A 22,781-nucleotide genomic window follows, 5' to 3' on the forward strand; every position below is an offset into this window, starting at 1 on the left:
AATGTACAACTCTGAATTAGTTGTATTAATTCGGTTACAATATATCTTCATAGTATATTTATTTGGTATTGTAAATATAATTTTTTGACTTAATATATACCTAGAACATCTTATATTTACAGACGCAGCACCGGATCTATTCGCAGTGGACGCGTGCGTGCATCTCGCCATATTTAGGATTCGTTTGGCATTGCGGTGGATTATAATCTCGTTTTTTTCGCCTACTTTTCAGTATTTTCTTTTCTTGTTTGGCTAACAATTTTTTTCCTACTTTTGTGTGTATTTTTTGCAACTGATTATAAAATAAGTTTAATTCAACAAAATTCAGCAATGTCAAATTTAGCCTCGGTGGGTTACGTTTGGAACGATACTATGAATGTTACTGGCTGTTCCAACTAGCAAGTATCGTCTGTCACGACCGCAAGACTTATCTCCACCAATTTAGATTTGGTGCGTAGCCAGCCGCCACACTTTATATCCGTCAACTGCTACCCTTTTGCTCCAACCAAACCCGTTTCGACACACGGGGAAGCCAGACACTGCCGTCGTTCAATCCCCCAATGGAGGAACCCAAGCAGCAAGAGTTCACCAAGGACGGCTCCGTGGACCTCCGCGGTCGACCGGCCCTCGCGTCGCGGACAGGCCGTTGGAAGGCGTTTCCTGCTCGGTGCGTCAGTGACTCCTAATTAGTTCGATCGGAACTTACAAGATACTACTATCTTGGAGCATATGGGAGACCTCTCGATCTGATCGCTGGTGTAGGAGCATGCAGGGTACGAGGCGTTCGAGCGGATGGCGTTCTACGGCGTGGCCTCGAACCTGGTGGTGTACCTGACGACGCAGCTGCGGGAGGAGACGGTGTCGTCGGTGCGCAGCGTCAACAACTGGACGGGGTCCGTGTGGATGACGCCCATCGTGGGAGCATACATCGCCGACACCTTCCTCGGCCGCTTCTGGACCTTCACCATCTCCTCGTTCATATACCTCTCCGTAAGTAATCATCTCCTCTTTTCTCAAATTGAACAAGTATGCTTTACTAATAGGATATATTGATATACGCCTAAGTGATCTACCTTAGTTCTGACCCAGTAGAGCAAGCAAGCTAGCGTTGGATCCTCTGTTTCTGCTTAGGCATCGTACATGGCAAGCGCCATTGCCATTTTGAAGTCTGGAGTGAGTAGTATGACTCACTTGTAGGATATTTTAAAGTCATTTTAAAGTTTTCTATTTATGGCCATTTAAAGGTTTTCTATCTATTGCCATTTAAACTCAAGTAAAAGAAGCATAACCATATGATTCACTTATAGAATATTTTTCGATCCTACTAGACATGCTCCCAGTCCCATGTACAGTTGAGCTATTCTGAAACGAGCTGCAACTTGCAACAGAATCAGAGCGAGACGCAGGCAGAAGAGTCTTACGGCAATCATTATCAGCTTGAGCCAGGCCAAGTGCATCGTCAATCTACCCGTGCGTGAATACCACGGTGGACCAAGCTTTTGACAGCACATGCCTTGAGCTAGGGTGGAAGGACTGCGACAGGAGAAGAAAAAACTCGCCGGACGAGCCTCCAGCGGCATTTGCGTTTCAGAATCTTCAGCCTTCCGGACAGAAAGAGGCGTGGACACGCAACGACTCTGTTTTCTAGCATTCGGTTACTCTGTTTCCGTTCCTTACGTATCGCCCCAATTGGCCGGCGGCTGCACGCACTCACACTAGGTGTGCATGTCGAATGCTCCAAGCGTATGGCTGAAATCAAAGATGGCCCATGACAATCATTAGTATCATTTCAATGCAAATCCCAGGTTTAGAGTCAAGTTTGCACAGAACTTTGGCAAGAAAATTTTGTAGTCAAGCTCGTACTGTCTGATAGAGTGAAACCCCCTGCAAATAGTTTAGACATTCATTCAAACAATTTAGTGTGACAATGAAACCCAGTTATGATGTGTTACTTGTAACAAAATGGTTGCAGGGTATGGTTCTCATAACCTTGGCCGTCTCCGTCAAGACGCTACACCCGCATTGCACGCCGGACGGTGGCTGCGCCCGGGCTACGCGGCAGCAGGTGACCTTCTTCTACGCGGCGCTGTACACCATGGCCATCGGCGCGGGCGGCACCAAGCCCAACGTCTCGACGTTCGGCGCCGATCAATTCGACGACCTGGACGCGCGGGAGCGCAAGATCAAGGCCTCCTTCTTTAACTGGTGGACGTTTAGCTCCTTCACCGGCGGCCTCGTCGCCATGCTGGTCCTTGTTTACGTGCAAGAGGAGGTCGGCTGGGGCGTCGGGTACACGATCCCCACAGTCGGCCTCGCCCTGTCCCTCCTGCTCTTCTACGTGGGCACGCCGTTCTACCGGCACAAGCCACTCAGGCGAAGCACGGCAGCCGGACCGGCAAAGCTGATCGGAAAGGTGTTGAGGGCGGCTTATGAGAAGCGGGGATGTCAGCTCCCGAGCGACCCCAAGGAGCTCCACGAGCGCGACACGGCGTGGTACGCCGCGGCCGGCAACAAGAGGCGTCTGCTCCACACGCCGGCGTATAGGTTCTTGGACAAGGCGGCCTGCACGTTGTCGGAGCGTGAGAGTGAGACGAGCCTGGCCATGGTGTCCTGCTGCACCGTGACCGAGGTGGAAGAGGTGAAGCTCATAGCCGGCATGATCGTCGTGTGGCTGGTGACCCTGGTGCCCTGCACCATCTGGGTGCAGGTGAACACCCTCTTCGTGAAGCAGGGAACCACGCTGGACCGCTCCGTTGGCGGCCTCCGCATCCCGGCCGCTTCCCTGGGCAGCTTCATCACCATCTCCATGCTGCTCTCAATCCCGATCTACGACCGCGTGTTCGTGCCGCTCGTGCGCCGCCGCACCGGCAACCCCCGGGGCATCACCCTGCTGCAGCGGCTCGGCATCGGCTGCGCGCTCCAGGTACTGGTCGTGGCCTGCGCTTACCTCGTCGAGATCAGGCGGATGCGCGTGATCAGAGAGCGCTCTATCCACGGTGCCCACGACACCGTGCCTATGAACATCTTCTGGATGCTGCCGCAGTACGTGCTCCTGGGCGTCGGCGACGTCTTCAACTCGATCGGCATCCTCGAGTTCTTCTACGACCAGTCGCCCGAGGGTATGCAGAGCCTCGGCACCACATTCTTCACCCGTGGGCTCGGCGTCGGTAACTTCCTCAACAGCCTGCTAGTGACGATCGTCGACCAGGCCACCAGGGGATCTTCAGGGAAGAGCAAGAGCTGGATCGGTGACAACCTCAATGACTCGCACCTCGACTACTACTACGTGTTCCTCGTGTTCCTCTCTGTTGTGAACATGGCGCTGTTTGTGTGGGTTGCCATGAGGTACAAGTACAAAAGGGAGTTCATGGAGGACGGGGCAATAGGGATATCCGAGACTGACATCGTGGCTGGCGGCAAGGTGACGGACACACTATTGATGCTGGAGCATGGTAAGGCGGAGGGCTGCGGCAAGGTGGCGGACACGCCGTTGGTGGTGGAGCATGGTAAGGTGGATTCTCCGTAAACAATGTAATAATGTGAGCTTGCTCGTCTCGTTGACAAACAGATGTACTAGTTCTATCAAATATCGCGGTTTTCTAGTTTTCCTGAAAAATGTATTCCCGAGTAAGCTAACCCTCCAATCGACAAGTACATTCCTTGAACGGAGGGTCAGCAGGCTCTATAAGAACGTGGATTTTGACTTCTTCTCCTTTTATTGCTCCCTCCGTTCTTAAATTTATGTCGTTGTTTTAGTACAAATTTGAAATTTGAACAACGACAAGAATTTACTAACGGAGGGAGTAGATACGTACACAAAAGGTTTGGGTCGGGTCGATTTACACAGACGTGACACTCGACAAAGTGGGCCCACCTGTAAGGAATCCTCTCAAACAGGTTTAAACTTCTATTTTGAGCTACTTGACACAGACTGTCTGAAAATATGTGGTTATGTCAAATTAGCAAAAACTGGGTTCCATGATACAATGTCCGAAAAACTGTAGTTTTGTGAAATTTACACTTGTAACTGTCATCCTAAGAAAAACAGATCTTGCAAATACGCTCTCTGGTTGTGCGAAATTTGATTCCCCAGTCTACGTTGCCCTTTGACAAAAGAAAATACAACTCAATTAGTTTCCTAGTATCCGTAGATCTAAGCCTTTGAATCAATCCGATGGAGGGCTTATGTTCACCAGTCCCTACCATAAGACCTCCCGAGAAAATCTGAACAGTTAACATGACGAACTGGAAAGGGATGGAATAGGATGCGAACGTTCGCTCACTGGTTTTTCAGCGTGACGGGTAAAGTTGCCATCCGCAAAAAACTAAAGTTGCCATCCCCACTGAACTAAACTTGTCACCCCACGAAATTAAACGTTCGCTCTCTGGTTTTCTGGCGCGACGGAGGATAGTTGCCACCCACGCAGAACTAAAATTGCCATCCTCACAGACCAAGTTGACTCCCCTACGAACTAAAATTGTCACCTCCACAAGACACGTGACACGATCTCAGGCACAGTCTTCTCAATCGGACGCCCAGTAGATCGTTCACTCCGGGAGACTAAAGAGCGAACGTTCGCTCAATATAAATTCCGTTTTCGAAAAAAAAAATATGTTCATGACTCATCTATTTGTTGTGATAACATAATTACTTACTTTGGCATGACAATATAAACGCCGAAACACACACGCACGCAAAGGAAGTAAATCTTCACTATCACTCAGGCTCCCAATCGGGCACAAATGCAAATAAGATAATTTAGTATGTTAATTACGTAATACATGTAGCAGCACACCATCGGAAAGAATCAGACGGATTATATATACAATGTCGATGGAGAGCGACCGGAAAGAAGCAGAACCATGATTGTCCACATGTTGACGTGGCCTCATATGTAGGTCTGCTTGGACAGCTTGAAACCTGAGATGAGAGCAGAGAGCGCGAGGCAGATGAAAGCGAAGAAGGCCATGCTGATGGAGGCGGCGGATGAGTCTGTGAACTCGCTGTCCGTGCCCTCGCGGAACCGGTTTGTGATTGGAATCGCGGCGGACAATGCAGACATCACAAGGTACGCCATCATCTGCACAAGTATCGTGCGATTAATTTTCTCATAAATTAACCCTCTAAGCATCCGTCAATTCCAAACTAAATCCTTACATTTATTTTTTACTTCCTCCGTTCCAAAATAAGTGACGTGGATTTGTATAAGAGTCTATGCAATTCCATCTCATTTATTTTGGGACGGAGGGAGTACTTTTTTCCAGCCAGCCTGTCCAAATTGTAGGTCGTTGTACAATTTTACAGTGCTTTGACTAGAAGAAAGCTTGCCTATAAAATATACACATGTACATCATGTCCTTATCATTTGTACCTGGTTTACCACGAAAACAATGCTGGTCACTCACTGTCAGAAGGAAACATACGCAATCATATATCAATGTTTCGCGTGGCTGACTGAATCAGTGTATTGAGGAGACAGAGGATATGTATATAGCTACCCTCAGTTATTTATCTCTGAATACTATAAGACATTATTTGGAGCATTGGCGCCAAATTCGTTCTCTCTTGTGAAAGACCAGATCACCGACCCTAGTAGAAAACTCTATTCTCGTCGCGGAGTTTACTGAGAAGGAGGTACATAATCATCTTTGGTCCTTCCTGGTTGGTGCCCAGCAGCGGAAACCTTTTGGCTACTCAGGATATGTTTAGCCGGAGTGTACTAATCGCCTCTCAGATGTATAGACTTGTTATGTTAATTAAACATTTTTTGTTGGATCCTTTTGTATCCAGGATCGCTGAGCACTGATTTGTAGGACTTCAATAATTACTTCACGATAAAAATGTTTGTGTGCATCGATTGATGTAGAGGCCGAGGTCTTTCTCCTCTTCGAAAAAAAGCTACCCTCAATTTTTCACCAAATATTCCCCAGCCGGAAAAAGAAAAATGGGAATGTTTATTTCTTAGCCGACTTAAAAATAGTTATTTTTTAGTCGACGATCATACCCATCGAGTTAAGATTTTTCATCATTTATACTTGTATGGATCTTGCACGAATCTCAATGATTGAATCGGATGGTTCTAGCGTTGACTGGCCTAGCAAAACCGAAGAAAATTCCATCAAATATGTGTTGACTTCCAAACCCAATACTGTACTGTATTTAGTAATCCAAATTGCTGGTAGTGCCATGTGGAGCTATGCAGGCACAGACAATTAGCCTACATTTAAAGTTCCAGCAAATAACAGCTGGTGGAATAATATCTCCAGCCATCGCGTTTGTAACCTGTCCCTAACAACAGTAAACATTTTAGGGATTATAATTTCCTACGAGTAGAGGTATCGTTTTGTTTCCCTAGCGTGTAAGTTACTGTGATTCTGCTCCAACTATCTTTACGAGACAACGTGACCAATGTTCGATGCAAGAAAGTAGACATGTGTCGAATTGACATAATGTTGCAATAAAATGGGTGTGTGCATCGTCCGATGCAGAGGCCGGGAAGTTCGCCTTTCGAAAAAAAAAAGAAAGTAGACCGTGTCAAATTGACAACATGATTAATAGGGAGGCAGAAATTCATAGCAGAAACGAAATTAAAGGCGGCTGCGGAGAGGAGGAATTGAATTGCTGGGCTAACCTGATCTCCTGCGAAGTCGACAAGCAGGCCTGCCTTGCTCTGGAGGTCCTGTCCGCCGGTGAGCCGGACGCCGTGCCGCACCAGCTGCAGCGTGGTGTAGATGAACGCCAGCAGCCCGACAGCGACGATGTACCTGCCGATCACACGTACTACCAAACGTTAGTTACGCTTACCACCGGCCATATGCAAATGCAACTACCGCGCGCGTCGATCAAGAACTGCGGTCAATTAATGGCGCGGGAGTTCACCGGTACTCCTCATAGTGATCGAACTGCTTCCAGTCGCCGTGCTCGTTGGCGGCCATGACGAGGAACGAGAGCAGGGAGAGCGCCCACGCCGCGGCCCGCAGCGCCGACCCGGATTTCTCCAGGAGGTCTTGCCGCCGCCAGCGCCCGACCACGGCGGCCACCGCGCCTCCGCCGGAGGCGTCGTCCCCTCCGGCACTACCGTGGGTGCCGGCCTTCTCCGGGTCGGCAGCGGGGGCGTCCGCCATGGCGCGCGCGCGGCTGATTGTACGTGATGGATGGCGAGAACGCACACGTGAGGTTTCTTGGGATGTTTCGAGTGGAGTTATGGAATGGAATTCGGTTGAGTTGCCAGTTGGATTGGTTAACCGGTTTTGCTCGCAAGTTATGTACTCCAGCGATGCGAAGCGAGCCGATGTGTTGGACTCGAGGGATAAGGATCGTTTGCCGTGTTGCCGTGGCTTAACGAACAATCAAGTACTCATAATACCTTGGCTAAAGTGTTTGAGACTCCTCTGCCTGCATTTTCTTTTCCACACGATAAAAATAATTGCCGGCCTTTCTTCGATCTCTGCCTTTATTCAGTTTTTATCATTGCCGTGGTGTGAGCCTGGAGCTTGTAATAGCTGTCCTGAAGTAGTTTGCAATACTGTTCTGGAACTTCTTTCTTTCTTTTTTCTGCTTACATACTTTTCGTTTTGAACACTCTAATAACTGGGGCGGTTTCTCTAATACTCCCTCAGTTCCTTAGAACAGGGCGTATAAATTTTCTTGAAAAAATCCTATGAATAAGGCGTACTTACCTCACATTAATTGCTAGACCTGCATGCAACCAATGGACATACACACCACGGGATCGATTAGTGACTTTGGGCTGCATGCAGCCAACCAGCACACCGCGAGGGGATTAATTAGGAGGTTTACTCCTCCTTGGTATTAGCAAAAGAAAATATACGCCTAGTTTAAAGGAACGGAGGGAGTAGAAATCAATGGGAGTAGCCCATTGTTTCAAAAAAAATCAGTTTACGTGATCACTTCTGGTGGGTGCCAAATTGTTCACCTCACCGTCGAGTTTCCAAGGTTTTTCATTGTTGGGCAATTTGGTTGTTCGGGTATAAATTGACGGTTTGCCCGCAAAAGTAAGGTAGTAGTAGGTTCTTATTGTGTATCGGTTGATCAATGTATGCACGCGTGCACCCATATATAGCGCATGACAAATCTTTCAGGCAAGAACAGCTCATTGAAAGCAACCGTGCAAGGCAACTCATGGGTCCAAAACCCAACTGTGCAAGGCAACTCTTCACTTATCCTAATCTGATCCAATCAAAAAAAGAAGTTTCAAGCACCAACCGCCAACGCTTCGTGTCAAGACGTAAACCGAGTAATTACAACCTAAGCCAATTCGGGTACGTTTGGATCCCTAGCTCACCTAGCTAAGCTAGCTCACATCAGCTCAGCCGGTAAAAGCAAGGCTAGCTATTTGGATGGAGCGGCAGTTCAAACCGAGCTAGCTGGCATTTTTTTCTCTTGTTTGCCCGTGCGGGCAAGCCAAATCGGCTCTCCTCCATCGGCAAGCTTTTTTTGGCAGTCGCAGGCAAAATTGCCATCAAAAGCTAGATTTTTTTCATCATAACAAATAACCATCCTTGCCAGGCAAGGCTAGGATTTCAATTGCCTTAGAACCAAACGCCCTGGGAAAGTTTTTCTAGCCCATCGTGACTAGCTCTCCCTCAAAAGTTAGAAATTATTTTCGATATCAAAGACCATACCAAACCTAACTTAGCAAGACTATAACTGATTTTGCTCATGAACCAAATACGTGATTCCCCAAATAACAAGGACATTACAAAGATATAAGTGCCTAGTTGGCGGACGACCGCAGGCACCAACGGTGCTAACGATCCGACCAGATTTTGTGCCGCGCGTCCCATTTTCTCTTTTCCCCTCTTTTCCTCTTTTCTCTTTCTGGAATTCTGGGACAGTGATTATTTAGTAAATACATGGGTGGGAAAAGGTCACTTCCAATCAATTTGGCCTTTTACTTTCTACACAGTTTTTGCATTTTGAAAAATTGTACATGATACTTCTAGAACAAAAATGAATTAACAAATCAGAAACATCTTAAAGAAGTAAATACTTCTTGAAGAAGTAAATACCCGATACTGGACTGTGCCAAAGATCACAAATTTTCCATTTAAAGCAAAAAATCATAGGTTTTCAACTATAATATGGGGATCGAAGAAAATAGTTTTGAAAACTCGTATAGAAGAATTTGAAAGATCATATCTTAAAAATTAAAATCTCGTCTCCATAGAACTGAAAATCTCATCTCAACATAGTTGAGAGCTTGTCTCGAAGGAATTTGAAGCTCAATATGTACATTTCAAATGTCTATGACACAAACTTTTGTAATGGCATGCCACGAAAATGATTGGAAATCGAAAAGAAATCCAAAAGCTCATGATAGAAATATTAAAGCTCATCTCAAAGAAAAAGTGCATCTTTTTGGTGAATGATAACCTTAAGCTTCTAGAGGATTTTAAGCAGATGGCTGTTTGTAAACACAAGAATGGTGAAACAACCATTTTGTTGGAAGGATTCTTGGCCTCATCAGGTCTTGGAGAACCACTGACCCCACCTTTTTTCATTTGCCATCAACAAGAATATTACTGTTATGGAAGCACTCCAAACTGATGATCACACCTCACTTTTTCATTTGCCACTGTCTAGTGAGGCCCATAAGCAATTCATTCTCCTGGATGACCTCATTATCAGCCATGTCCCATCTCAAGAAAGGATGTCTGGTCCTATATCTGGCACAACGACACCTATATCCTAGCTAAAGCATACATGACTCTGTTTGATCACCTGAAAATCCCATCAACTTTCAGATGGCTTTGGTCCTCTTCCTGTCAGCTCAACATAAGATCTTCTTCTGGCTGCTTCTCTTGGACAGACTGAAAACCAGGGCAATGTTGCAGAAAAAACAGTTTCAAATCCCCTCATATGAATGTGTCCTCGGCGATGGCATGAATCTTGAATCAAGGGACCATTTATTGTTCCACCGCTCTTTTGCTAGCTCGTTGGTCATATCTGTGCCCTTTCACAGCCACAGATAATGAGATCAGCAAAGTCTTCATAGATGGAGGCAGTGGCATTAACATCATATTTGCGGATACACTATGGGCAATGAACAGATCTTTAACAAATCTTCAAGCTACAGATACATATTTCCACGGAATTATTTCGGGAAAACCAGCAGTACCGTTGGGCCGGGTCAGCCTCGACGTCGTCTTTGGCAACACCGCTAATTTTCGCAAGGAGCGGATCGATTTTGAAGTACTCGACTGGAAGTCACAATACCACATGCTTCTAGGCCGGCCGGCACTCGCCAGGTTTATGGCCATCCCCTACTATGCATATCTCATGATGAAAATGCGTGGACCGTACGGCATCATCACCATCCGGGGAAGCTTTACAAGATCGGACAACTATGACAGAGAGTTCCATAAACTTGCTGAGCCATTCGGCAAGCAGGCGGAACTCACCTCTTTGAAGGAAACGACGGACAACGATGTACTTCCCATGACGAAGAAAGCGCCACAACAGATGGAGTTCAGCACGAAGAGCGACACGACGGAACATCAGGTACACCCGACGGATCCCAGTAAAACAGTGCTGGTGTCCTCGAGTCTTCCTGCAGCATAGGAAAGCGCGCTCGTCGAGTTCCTGCGCGAGAATTGAAATTTTTTCGCCTGGGTACCGTCGTCGCTCGGTGCTCCGACACCGGGGGCATGCAGCCACGTCCCCCTTTTAGGTTCGGTAGGGGCGTCTGGGACGGAGACCGGTGATCGCCGGCACGGCCGATGAGGCCCTACGGGGCCGGTGAGACAAAGTGTTAAGGGTGCGCGCTAGTCCAAGAACAGGTCCACGCACGTTTTTTACCCAGGTTCGGGCCACCCGGAGGTGTAAAACCCTACGTCCTGCCTGTCTGAGCTGATATTGATTACGGATCAAATGTTTACAAGTTGCCGGGCAAGTTCCCGGGCTTCCTCTCAATGTCTAAGTACTCCTTACTGCTCTCTGCTGGCTGTCTATTGGAACCAACCGATCCTTGATCTAACAATCTAACGCACCCGGGAACCCCCTCCCGGGAAGCAGCTTCCCGGGAGGTGCCCAAGCTGGAATATTACCCGAAGCCTCGCTAGCCCCTTTCGGGCTGGTCGCTTGCCGGGGAGCTCATAGACGCTCCCCGGGATGAGACCTTCCCAGGAACCCGGGAGAGGGGCCCGCGCGTCGCGCAACGACGGTACCCCGGGTGCCACTGGTGCGACAGTAGCCCCCGGGCGTGGGCCGGCATCACCTGTTCCCGGAAGGGTCTCCCTCTAGTCGGTTAGCGGGCTTCGCCCTTAACCGACGCGTGGGCCCCGATCAGTCGCGGGCCCGCGTCCCTTCGCTGCCCCGTGTACGGCGCCGTTACAAGCGGAGCAGTGGACGCGCGATCTCCGCCCTAACTCCTCCCCCTAAATAGGGTAGTTAAGGCCACTCCGCGCATTACTCCCAGTGATTAGGAGTTATCCCCGCGCACCCGTAGGGTACGGAACCGGCCGTTACCAAACGACCGGGCGTCATAAAGCCTCTACTGTTGCCAAAAAGGGAACAACACTTTGCCCTTTCGCCTCCATCCTCTTCCGCATCTTGTATCCCTGCGCTCCTGCCAGCTTTCGCCCTCTCTTTCCATGGCGCCCCCCACCACCAGGAAGGGGAAGGAGGTCCAAACCTTGAAGAAGCCCGCGACAAGCAAGACCGAGGCGGCAATCAAAGCGGCCGCCGCCAAGGACTAGAAGAGGCGGGAGATGCGTGCCACAGTCGCCTTCTTCCGCCCCGGCTCTAACGGCGAGGCGCTGGGGAAGCTCCAGCTCGCCGTCGCCTCCAGCTTTAACGAGCACGGGGAGACGCAGATCTTCCCCGCGGGCGTCGAGCACCAGGACAACAATTTCTGGGTGTTCGCGCGCTTCCTCCTCTGCGGCATGGTGCCGCCCTTCTCCCTGTTCCTTCACGCACTGATGGAGTCTTATCAGTTGCGGGTGGCGCAACTCCACCCCACCTTGTTGTTCCTCCTCGCCAACTTTCAGTTCCTCTGCGAGGCGTTCGTGGGGGTGATGCCGTCAGTGGGGCTCTTCCGCCACTACTTCTACCCGCGGATCGACAACGTGAAGGCGATGTCGTCAGGGGTGGGCTTCCGTGCCCGCGACCAGATGAAGTCCGAGTTCATCGTCTGGTCGGGGAAGAAGATTGAAAAAGAGTGGCGGGGCGACTGGTGCTGGGTCCGGGTGGAGGACCCCCAGGAGTTCATCCAGTCGCCGACGGAGTTGCTGGTACCCCAGAACGGCTGGCAGGACAGGTACCAGCGCGACGCCGACCTCCTCCCCATCGCGGAGAAGATCAAGGCGCTGCGGTTAGCGGGGCTCACCGATGTCGACGTGGCGCGCACCTTCGTCCATCGGCGCATAGCCCTGCTGCAGCTACGCTCCCGGCCCGCGTGGATGTACATGGGTTCCGGGGACAGGACACGCCTCCAGGCGGACGGCATGGATTTGGAGGCCCTCAGGACATGGGTGAGGGGGGTCTCCGGCGAGATCTTCCAATCAATGGAGTTCCCGCCGGAGGTTTTCGCTCTCCACGCCGGCGTCAAGGCGCTCAGCGACATCGTCGGCGCCTTCCCGCCCTGCAACGAGTGGGGGCTGATGGACGACATCCCCACCCGGGTCCCGCACGCTTCCCCGCAAGCATCCCGCGGGAAGCAGGTGCTCGAGGAGAGCGAGGGCGGGTCCGAGCCCAGCTGGCCCTCCCTCCGGTCGCTGGACGACAAGGCGGGCTAGGTGGCCGCGTCCCCGGAGGTCGTCGCCGTGGAGGACGACGACGAGGAAAGCAGCAACAGCGTGCCCTGGATCGTGAGAAGATCGAGGGCGTTCGCAGCGGCTGCAGCCATCTCCTCAACGGCGACGTCCGCCCCGGCAGCGGCCACCAACTTGGCGGTGGCGGCCGTTTCCAGGGCGCCCATCGATACCTCGACGGCATCCGTGGCAACAGGGGCCGCGGGTGCCTCGATGGCGGCCCCTGTCTTGGCGGCGGTCGCCAGCACCGTGGCGGGAACCGGTCCCGGGGTGCCCGCCGGTACCCCGGTAGTGCCAGCGCCTGCGGGGGTCACTAGCGCCCCGGCAACGGCCATCGCCCCGGTAGCGGGGGCCTCTGCGAGTTTGGCTCTCGGCGCCACGGCGGCATCGCCGTCAACACCCGGAGCTCTCCGGGTTACGACGACTCCGCGGGCGCCCACGGCGCTGCCCGCTCGTGGGGTCTTCCGGGGTTTCGCGCTCCGGCGCAACCCCCTGAAGTCCTCATCGCCCGCGGGTGCCAGCAAGAGGGCGAGGAGCGATTCCCCCCCGGCACACCAAGCAAGAAAACGCGCGCCGACGCCCGCGGCGCCGCCGACCCTGCTGCCGCGGGGGTCCGCAGTGGCGCGGGCGTGTCCCTTGGCGACTCAGCCCCAACGGAGACAGGGCCGGCACCGGGTATGTCGTTGTTGATTCTCTGCAACTGCAATTTCTGTTAGCTAGGTTCATGAACGTACCTCCTTTCTGCAGTGGGCGGCAGCTCGCCCGCGGCAATCCTTGTGGATGCTCCCGCCGGCGCAAGCGAAGCAGAGGAGGCTGCCCCGGCAAGCCCGACGGCCGTGCAAGGTAACCACCCTGGTCACCCTTGTCCATCTTTGATAGCTCCAGCCATCGCCGATCCTCATGCTTCTCACTTCTGCAGGCACAACTGCATCCCTGCCACGAACAGGCGCACCCGTGGTCGACCCTGACTCGGTCGTCGAGGCCACGGGGGCGGATGTGGAGGCGGAACCGGCTCTCACATCCGGCCCTGCTGCGACGGCACAGCAGCAGCAGAGAACACCGCCGCCGCCGTGGCGGCACCTGGCGACGCGCCCGAAGCCGCGGACATGGCCGGCACGGGCTCACCTGTCGTCCAACAGGGGGCAACCCCCGCAGGAGGCAGGGAGCCTTCTCCAGCCCCGGGGTCCCCGAGCGCAGGCGCGGGGGAAGTTGCCGGGGAAGGACGGCAAGAACCCCGGGAGCAAGTTGGTGACCCCGCGCCTAGCCCCACTTCGGCAGCAGGGGCTTCATCATCCTCGGGGGCTCTCCCCGGTATCGACCTCGGCACCCTCGCCGGGGTCGCTTGGAACCCCCTCACCTGGGATCCGAGCGTCTTTGAGCGGGGGCACCGGTTCCTGGACGCCGTCCGGGACCAGCAATTGGCCTTCGTCACCTCCTTCAACAAGGTGAGGGAGTACCACACCGCCGCCAAGAATCAACTCGGCGAGGTGCGGGAAGCCGTGGAGAGAGAACGGCGCGAACTCTCCCGGCTGCGCGAGGCCTTGCCGAAGAGGAGGCGCGGCTAGCCCGGCAAGCCCTAGAGGCCGCCTGGGAGCCGGCAGTCCCGGAGACCGAGCTCCGTCGGCAACTGGAGGCCCAGCGCGTGGAGCTTCAAGGAAGGCTCGACACAATGGCGGCCACCCTCGAGGCGGCCCGGAAGGAGCACGCCGAAGTGCTTGCAACGGCTCAGACGTGGCTGGACGAGAAGAGCGAACTGATAGCCAATTACCGCGGCAAAATCCAAGGCCTCCGCGTCTTGCTAGAGGTGCAGGTCAAGGCTGCCGAGGATGCGGCAAGAACGGCAGCTCATCACGAGGCCGAGCTCAACTCCGCCAAAGACAGAGCGGCCAGGCTCGAGGCCGAGTTGGCCGCCGTCCGGGAGGAGCTTGCCAAGGCCGGCAAGGACAATGCGACCAAGGCCGCGCAAGATGCCCGACTCCACCACGGCACGCTGATCGGGCAGCAGCAGCTCGAGACGGAGAAGCTGACGAAGATCGCCCAGTCGCTGCGCGACCTGCTGCCCAAGTTTGAGCTGCAGGCGGCGGAGGTGGACGGCACGGACGTCACAACGCTGATCCCCTTCTTTTTCGACTTGGTGGGGAAGCCCGGGGCGCTCGATGTCTGGATCGCCAGGTATGGCGCCAACAAAGTCGCCAACTGCGCTCGGGAGGTTGCCAGGACAATCCTCCCGCGGATCCATCTTCGGGACCCGGAGTTTCCCTTCGAGTCCCTGCTGGACGCTTGGTCCGACAGCGAGGACGAGGCCACGCACACCCAAGCAGTGCGCGAGTTCGTCGACGAGCTCGTCGAGCGGATGCAGATGAAGCCGCAGCCTGATCTCCCCGCCGACCCCCCGGCCGAAGACGGCGACAACTAGTTGCCGCAGCCCCCAGCCGTACTCGTTGCTTCGACTGTACCTTCTTCTGTTTGCTTTCCCTGCAAGTATGGCGCTTAGCACCGTTTGAAAGATCACCTCTTGATTAGTCCATGTAATCATTCGGCACTTTGTCAATCAAGTTTGTTAATTTGCTCAATTTTTGTCCCTTATCCCCGAGGCTGCCTCGCGGGGTGCTTCCCTTAGCCTTTGCGTGTTACGCCTTGTGTTGCCGGGGACTCGCACGCCCCACCCTTGACCAGACCAGGGACCCGGGACGGACCCGTGGTGCCGACCTGGGGCCAAGCGGTAGGCGGCGAGCCGCTCCACTTGCGGGGTAACTACTCCAAGCCATGCCCTCCCGGGACGGACCCGGGAGCCACATAGGGAGCGCACTCCCCCCGCAAGCGTCCTCCTCACACCCCGGCCACGCGCATGTTCCGGGACCACACTCGGCAAAGCAGCATTAATTCTTAGTTAAGTATACTTTTTTGACAAGTTCGTTGTTCCTGATGCTGTCTAGCGGGGTGGCCCCTTTTAGCTTTTGCGTATTTTGCCTTGTGTTGTGGGGGACTCGCGCGCGCCTCACCCTTGACCAGACCAGGGACCCGGGACGGACCCGTGGTGCCGACCTGGGGCCAAGCGGTAGCGGGGAGCCACTCCACTTGCGGGGTAACTACTCCAAGCCGTGCCCCTCCGGGACGGACCCGCAAAGCCACACAGGGAGCGCACTCCCCCCGCAAGCGTCCCTTTGAACACTCCGGCCATGCGCGGGATCTGGGGCCGCACCTAGGGAGACAGTGCTCAGTTTCGTTCAGATCTTAGCGAATTCAGCGTTCATGTTCAGACACTTAGCTTTTTCGTTCGGTCCAATGCCTCGCGACGCTCGGCGGTAGAGTGCAGACGGGGCATTGCCTTGGTACGAAACCACCTTGGGTACCTGTTCAAGGGAAACGATCTCTGAGGGATGCGGCAGGAGCGCGGGGGCAGGATCGCCGCCTGCGGCAACCACCGACGATGATGCTACCACCACGCTCACGCGGCAACCCTCGCCTTCAGGGACGGGCCCTGGCTTTCAGGGAGGAACCCTGGCCTTCAGGGAGGAATCCTGGCCTTCAGGGAGGAACCTTGGCTAAGGAGGACTCCGCCCCGGGAGCAGCCACAAGACGGCTATAACGTCCTCGCCGCCAGCCTCGCCCCACCCCGAACGGCGGCCATGGGTGGCGAGGAAGTTATAGCCTCCCAGCGACAGCCCCCGCAACTGGGGAGACCTGGGTTTTTTTTTGGGAACTCGTCCCAAGGGATGTGACAGCCCTTGTTGCCCGGGGGCAAAACTGCTCAAGGGCCGCGGCAGGGACGCAGTGATGGGCCGGAGCGGGCGACGAGCGCCGGCACCGGCGCCATCACAGCGTCCTCGCAACGACCAGCGCCCGAAAAAGGCTCTCTCAAAGGGAATGCGGCCGGGTCTCTATGATAGTGCACCCGTCGGCACAAGGCACGGAGGGCATGCACTACCATAGATTCTTCGCGGCAGCCCCTGCTCCTTGTGGAGGTGGCCTATGGAGGGTGGCGACAAGGGCACTGCGGCAATGCACCCCGTCAGCGCCGGACGCTGATGGGCTGCACCCCCACAGTGCCTCTGCGGCGACCCTCGACCAGGAGCCGCCCACTTGAGGGAGCGCGGCAGGGGCACAATGGCAGTGCACCCGTCGGCGCAGGACGCCGATGGCATGCACTACCATCGTGGCTCTGTAGCGTCCCTCGGGGCTGGCTCGATGGCGTGATGCAGCAGGGGCGCGATGGCGGTGCACCCGCCGGCGCTTGGCGCGGGCGGGAAGCACCACCTTCGCGCCTCCGTGGCACCACCCGCCTTAACGGCCCCGAAACCGGCTTTACTCTAAGCCGTTCTATGGTTGGGGCGCGCCTTTTATAGGCGCGGGAGGGGGATTTGCAAATGCGCGCGACGGACCCGCGCAGCACCCGTGACGCCCTTCCTTCGAACGCGGCGCAGTTTCCGCCGCCATGTTTACCAGGCAACCGTGGCACACGTGGCGGCAGCCTGTCGACTCAGAAGTCTCGGAGTGCGGTGAGCCCCTTGTGTTGCGGACCTCCCGCACCACAAGGCACCGGCATATGGTGCGACCCGTGGGCAGCTCACAGGCGCCACAGTGTACAAGATTCCACTCTTTCCTGCAGGTTAGACTCTTACCAGGCCCTAGGTGCTGCAAATTTTTTACGAAAATAAGAGAAAATAAGCAACACAGACAAATCCTTCCTGCTTCCCAGCCCCCGGGCACAAAGGGGTCGATGCCAAACTTGGATGTGAGCATTTCCTTTCCCAGGCGCAGCGACTGCACGGTGCAAGCTGCGGGAGGCCGAGCAACTGCACGCCCAGTGATGCACGTTGCGGGAAGCCCGCCAACGACATGTCCAGTGATGCACGTTGCGGGAAGCCCGCCAACAGCATGACCCGTGCCGGAACGATCCGGCAACGGGTTTACGTTTCGAGGCCACAACAGCCCCTTGCTCACAACCAAGTATGTAAAGACACCTTTGAGCACTTAAAGCAGGAGACAGAAGAGGAAAAAACACGCGAATAAACAAGGCAAATCCAAAGCTCAGAGGCGAAACACTTATCTTTATTCACGATTAACTAGCGGTTTACACGCGGGGGCTGCCCGGTTACACTAGTTCGAGAGATGCATCGGAGCCATCACCTGAGGGTCGGGCTCCGCCGCTTCACGGGTAGAACTTGCACAAGTGCTCAATATTCCAGCTATTGGGCACCGGCAAGCCGTCTTCGGTTTCCAGGCGGACAGCCCCCGGCCTGGTCACCTCCACTACCCGGAAGGGGCCCTCCCATTTCGGAGTCAACTTGTTCCCGGCCTTCGTTCCTTGTATCCGGCGCAGAACAAGGTCTCTGTTCTCGAGCCCCCGGGGACAGACTCGTCTATCGTGATAACGACGGAGTCCCTGCTGGTAGCGCCCGGCTCGCACAGCAGCCCGGCATCAAAACTCTTCGATGAAGTTTAGATTGTCGACCCTTTGCCCGTGTTGGCTGGTGTCACCGTACGCGCGTACTCGGGGAGATCTGTACTTGAGCTCGAGGGGCAGCACCGCTTCTGCCCCGTAGACAAGGGCGAAAGGAGTTTTGCCCGTTGCCTGACTAGGTGTGGTCCGGATGGACCACAGCACGGGCTGGAGTTCTTCGATCCAGTGCTTCCCGTGGCCAGTAGAAGCCATGCCGGAACGCCTTACCGGCTAGAGCCCGGGAGGCCACATGGTGTGAACATGTGCCTCGATGTATGTCTTCCAACAGTGCGCACCCTTTTTCCTGCGGCACGCAGATGAGTTTGACACCGTTCGCACGCCTGCGGTAGATGTTACCATCTATCACAGTGTACATCTTGGCTTGCCGCGCTGCACGCTCTGCAGCGACGTCATCTTCCGGGTGAGCCTCCCCTTTCAAATAGCGGGCGATTTCTTCCGCCCAGGGGGGAATCTCCTTGCCAACGCATGCCGCCATATCAGCGGCATGGACCCCCGCTGCTGCAGGGGTTCCTTCGGTTGCCGGAGGGGCGTCCCCGGCAGCCAGCTGGGGAACAACTGAAGGAGCCACTTGCTTCTGAGAGAACACCCCTGCCGGAGGCTTTTGGCGCTCTGCTGCCATCTTGGCCAGCTCGTCAGCAGCGAAGTTATCCTTCCGCTTGACGTGCTCGAAGCGCAAACCCTTGAACTTTCGTTCCAGCTTGCGGACCTCCTCCACGTACGGTGCCATTTGAGGACAGTCTGTTCACTTGGTTGATCACGAGCTGGGAATCGCCGCGAACAACCAGGCGCTTAATGTCGAGGGCGACCGCTGCCCGCAACCCGGCAAGCAGGCCCTCGTACTCCGCCGTGTTGTTGGTGGAGTTAGCGAAGTCGAGTTGAACAGCGAACCTCAACTGGTCCCCTGTTGGTGACTCGATGATGAACCCGGTGCTCGCTCCCTGAAGACTGAACGCACCGTCGAAGTAGAGGACCCAGTGGTCCTCATCCAACTTGCCGGGAAGGCTGGTCTCCGGCTCACTTTCTTCTATGCCCGTGGACGTCCATTCCGTGACGAAGTCCGCCAGGGCCGTGCTCTTCATGCTTTTGGAGTTGGCAAAGCGGAGGTTGAACTCCGACAGCTCCATCCTCCATTCAGCCACCCTCCCGGTGGCTTCACGGTTGGTGAGGGCTCGCTCAAGGCAGAACCCGGACACCACCGTGACGCGGTGCGCCTGGAAGTAGTGGCGCAGCTTGCGGGACGCAAGGAGAATCCCCAGAAGGAGCTTCTGTACTTGTGGGTACCTTGTCCGCGCGTCGCGTAGCACCGTACTAACGAAGTACACCGGGTGCTGCACCAACCGCTTCCGCGGCGCCGAGGTTGCCGGCTCGGGGGCGGTCCTCGGGTCTGAGGCGGATGCCGGGGGCTGCCCAGCCCCCTGCCCCGCCGCCCCAGTCCCCGGGACGTCTCCCTCCCTCTCGGCAATCAGCACCGAGCTGACCACCTGGTCAGTCGCCGCTAGGTAGAGTAGCAGCGGCTCGCCCAGCTTGGGGGTGATGACCTCAGGTACTGCTTGAGTTCCTGGAACGCCACCTCGGCCTTAGGAGTCCAGTCGACCGGACCCTTCTTCTTCATTACCCGGAAGAAAGGCAAGGCACGCTCGCCCAGCCTGGAGATGAAACGTCCCAGTGCGACAACACAGCCGTTGAGGCGTTGGACATCTTTCACCTTGCGGGGGGCCTCCATCTTCTCGATGGCTTCTATTTTGGTCGGGTTGGCCTGTATCCCCCGGTGTGAAACCAAGAAACCTAGAAGCTGCCCGGAGTTGACACCGAAGGTGCACTTATCAGGGTTCAGCTTGAGCTCGATCCTGCGGAGGTTGTCGAACGTCTCCCGCAGGTCATCAACCAGCGAGTCTCTATGCTTCGATTTGATGACGATGTCGTCCATGTAGGCCTTCGTGTTGCGGCCTAGCTGGGGCCCCAAACATTCGCGCAGGGCGCGCTGGAATGTGGAGCCCGCGTTCTTCAACCTGAAAGGCATGCATGTATAGCAATAGCAGCCAACCGGGGTGATAAACGCTGTCTTTTCCTCATCCTCGACCGCCATCTTGATTTGATGATAGCCGGAGAAAGCATCCAGAAAACTCAGCAAATCACAACCAGCGGTAGAATCAACTATCTGGTCGATACGGGGTACAGGGAAGTGATCCTTGGGGCATGCACGATTAAGATCGGTAAAATCTACGCACATGCGAAGCTTATTCCCTGCTTTAGGCACTACTACAGGGTTAGCCAGCCAAGTGGGGTACAAAACTTCCCTGATTGCCCCGGCAGCCCTAAGCTTGCCCACCTCTTGCTTGATGAAATCTTTCCGCTCTTGTGCTTGCTGCCGGATCTTCTGCTTGACGGGGTGCGCATCCGGGCGCACCGTGAGCCGATGCTCAATCACCTCCCTGGGGACTCCGGAAAGGTCCGACGGTTGCCAGGTGAACACATCGGCGTTATCCCGGAGGAAGGTGATGACGGCGCTTTCCTATTCGGCGGCAAGGTTCGCACCGACGGTAACGGGGCGCTCCTTGTCACCGGCTTGGAGGGGCAGCTTCTTCACTTTGGCGGCCTCCTCCCGGAGCCCTTGCCCCTTGCCGGGGCGTGAGCTCGAGCCGGTGCCTCCCCCGGCAAGCCCTTGCGGGGTGGTGCGGGCCTTCTTCGTTGCCGGGGCATCACCTGGCAAGCCGTCGTCCTGGACAACATCCTCATCGCCGGCGTCAGCTGCAGCAGTGGCCCGGACGACCTCGCCAACACACCAAGCCGCGTCTTTGAGGTCGCACCTGATGGAGAGGACTCCATAGACGGACGGCATCTTCATCACGCCATAGGCGCTATGCGTAGCCGCCATAAACTTGATCAGCGCTGGCCGACCAAGGATCCCGTTGTAGGGCAACGGGGTATGGGCCACGTGTAACACTATGTGCTCGGTCCTGAACGCTTCCCGGGACCCGAAGGTGACCGGCAGCGTGATGCGTCCCAGCGGGCGCACGATCCCGGGGTTCACCCCCGGAACGGTTCGGTGGGCTTCAGCTGCTCCATCGGCAGCTGGAGGTTAAGCCCCGCTCCATTGTCCACCAGCACCTTGGTCACCGTCATATTGCTAATGATCGGCGAGACGACGAAGCGTATTACCCCTGAACCCAACTGCCGTGCTGGGTGATCGTCAGCGTTGAAGGTGATCGACACGTGCGACCACCTCAGCGACTGTTGCGGCTCCGCATCCAGCAACAGCGTGCACACGTCGCGGGTGAGGTGCTTCACCGCGGCATGGGACGGGAGAGCGTAAGCTACCCCATGAATGCAGGCGACGCCACGAGGCTCCTGGAAGCCCGGTTCGTCGCCGCCGGTATAGTCAGACTCGCGCTGCTCCTCAGCGTGCGCCCTGTCGCGTCCCCGAGGAGGGCGTTCCCGCCCAGCGCGGGGTTGGCCACGCCCCCCTTGGGGTTCACCCCTGCCGGCACCACCGCCGGCTGTCCTCGGACCCGCCCTGGGGTCGTTCGGGCAATCTTGGTAGAGATGCCCGATGTCGCCACAATTGAAACAGGCACCGGCGGCGCGGCGCTCCTCGTGGCGTTGTTCCCGCCGCTGCTTGATCCCCTGCAGAACGCGGTAACTCTGCGCGTCGTGGGTGGAGTTGCCATGGATGGCGTAGCGAGACGCGTCGCCCTTCTTCCCGACAGACTCTCCACCCGGCGAGGCCTTCTTCGCGGGCCTCGCGGCAGGAGCCCCCGAGTCCGCAGCGAGGACTTGTTTCCCGCTGCGCTTGCGGGAACCCTTCTTCTGCGAACCCTCGCCAGGGCTCGCGGCAGCCTGGGCTGCCATCTCGGGCGCTAGGCGCCCTTCCTCGGCCATGGCGCATTTGTGCGCCAAGGCGTACAAGTCCTGCGTCGTCCGGATCCGATGCGTGCTCAGCTTCTCGCGCATTTTGGGATCGCGGACGTTGATGGCGAAGGTGTTGCTAATGGCGGCCGCCTCCGCCTCCGGGATGGAATAGGAGAGGTTGGAGAAGCGGTTGACGAAGGCCCGCAACGTCTCTCCCGGTTTTTGCACGATAGTGTGCAGCTCCGCCATGGTTCCCGGGCGCTTATAGCCGCCCTGGAACACGCTCACGAACTGCTCGCGCAGGTCTGCCCAAGTGGCGACGGACCCGACGGGCAGGTTGAGCAACCAGGTTCGCGCTGATCCCTTCAGGACCATCGGGAACCAGTTCGCCCTGACCTTGTCATCGGCGCCGATGGCATGCATGCCCAACGTGTAGGTCTGGAGAAAATCCTTGGGGTTAGCGGTCCCGTCGTACGCACCGAGCGCAGGCGCTCGGAACTTACGGGGCCACGCCACCCGCCGCAGCTCGCGCGTGAACGCGGTACAGCCGTCCTCGGGGCCCAGGGGAGCGTCTTCCTGCTCCTGTGGGCGCGGGCGCTCCAAGCGCGAGCGCGGATCCTCTTGCTGGCGGGCATTCAATATGCCACGCGCATCGCCCCCCGGAACGGTGGGCGATGAGTTCGAGGACCCCTCT

The 22,781-nt window shown here is 55.7% G+C and overlaps 3 protein-coding genes across 6 annotated transcripts; 2 read left to right on the forward strand and 1 right to left on the reverse strand.

The window, feature by feature from the left end:
- The first annotated feature begins 482 nt into the window (after positions 1-482).
- LOC100830004 (protein NRT1/ PTR FAMILY 5.1) lies at positions 483-3,925 on the forward strand. 3 transcript variants are annotated; one of them, XM_010233222.3, is made up of 3 exons: positions 483-662; positions 763-990; positions 1,973-3,925. In XM_010233222.3, the coding sequence occupies exons 1-3, from the start codon at positions 561-563 to the stop codon at positions 3,524-3,526; spliced, it is 1,884 nt and encodes a 627-aa protein (XP_010231524.1). In that variant the 5' UTR covers positions 483-560; the 3' UTR covers positions 3,527-3,925. The 3 variants fall into 3 exon arrangements, with proteins under 3 accessions (XP_010231524.1, XP_010231523.1, XP_010231522.1); XM_010233221.3 differs by having other exon boundaries at positions 484-667; XM_010233220.3 differs by having other exon boundaries at positions 484-667; positions 773-990.
- Positions 3,926-4,630: 705 nt separating this feature from the next.
- Positions 4,631-7,365, reverse strand: LOC100846812 (CASP-like protein 4B4). 2 transcript variants are annotated; one of them, XM_003568611.4, is made up of 3 exons: positions 6,881-7,329; positions 6,633-6,765; positions 4,631-5,081 (listed from the first exon to the last, which is right to left on the reverse strand). In XM_003568611.4, exons 1-3 carry the CDS (start codon positions 7,123-7,125, stop codon positions 4,890-4,892), a joined length of 570 nt encoding a protein of 189 aa, XP_003568659.1. In that variant the 5' UTR covers positions 7,126-7,329; the 3' UTR covers positions 4,631-4,889. The 2 variants fall into 2 exon arrangements, with proteins under 2 accessions (XP_003568659.1, XP_014753925.1); XM_014898439.2 differs by lacking the exon at positions 4,631-5,081 and adding an exon at positions 5,096-6,505 and having other exon boundaries at positions 6,881-7,365.
- A 2,701-nt stretch (positions 7,366-10,066) lies between these two features.
- LOC104583193 lies at positions 10,067-10,585 on the forward strand. The gene has a single exon (XM_010234978.1). The coding sequence runs from the start codon at positions 10,067-10,069 to the stop codon at positions 10,583-10,585; it is 519 nt and encodes a 172-aa protein (XP_010233280.1).
- The last annotated feature ends 12,196 nt before the right edge of the window (positions 10,586-22,781 follow it).

Source organism: Brachypodium distachyon, chromosome 2 (assembly GCF_000005505.3).
Source record: "Brachypodium distachyon strain Bd21 chromosome 2, Brachypodium_distachyon_v3.0, whole genome shotgun sequence".
Classification (NCBI taxonomy): domain Eukaryota; kingdom Viridiplantae; phylum Streptophyta; class Magnoliopsida; order Poales; family Poaceae; genus Brachypodium; species Brachypodium distachyon.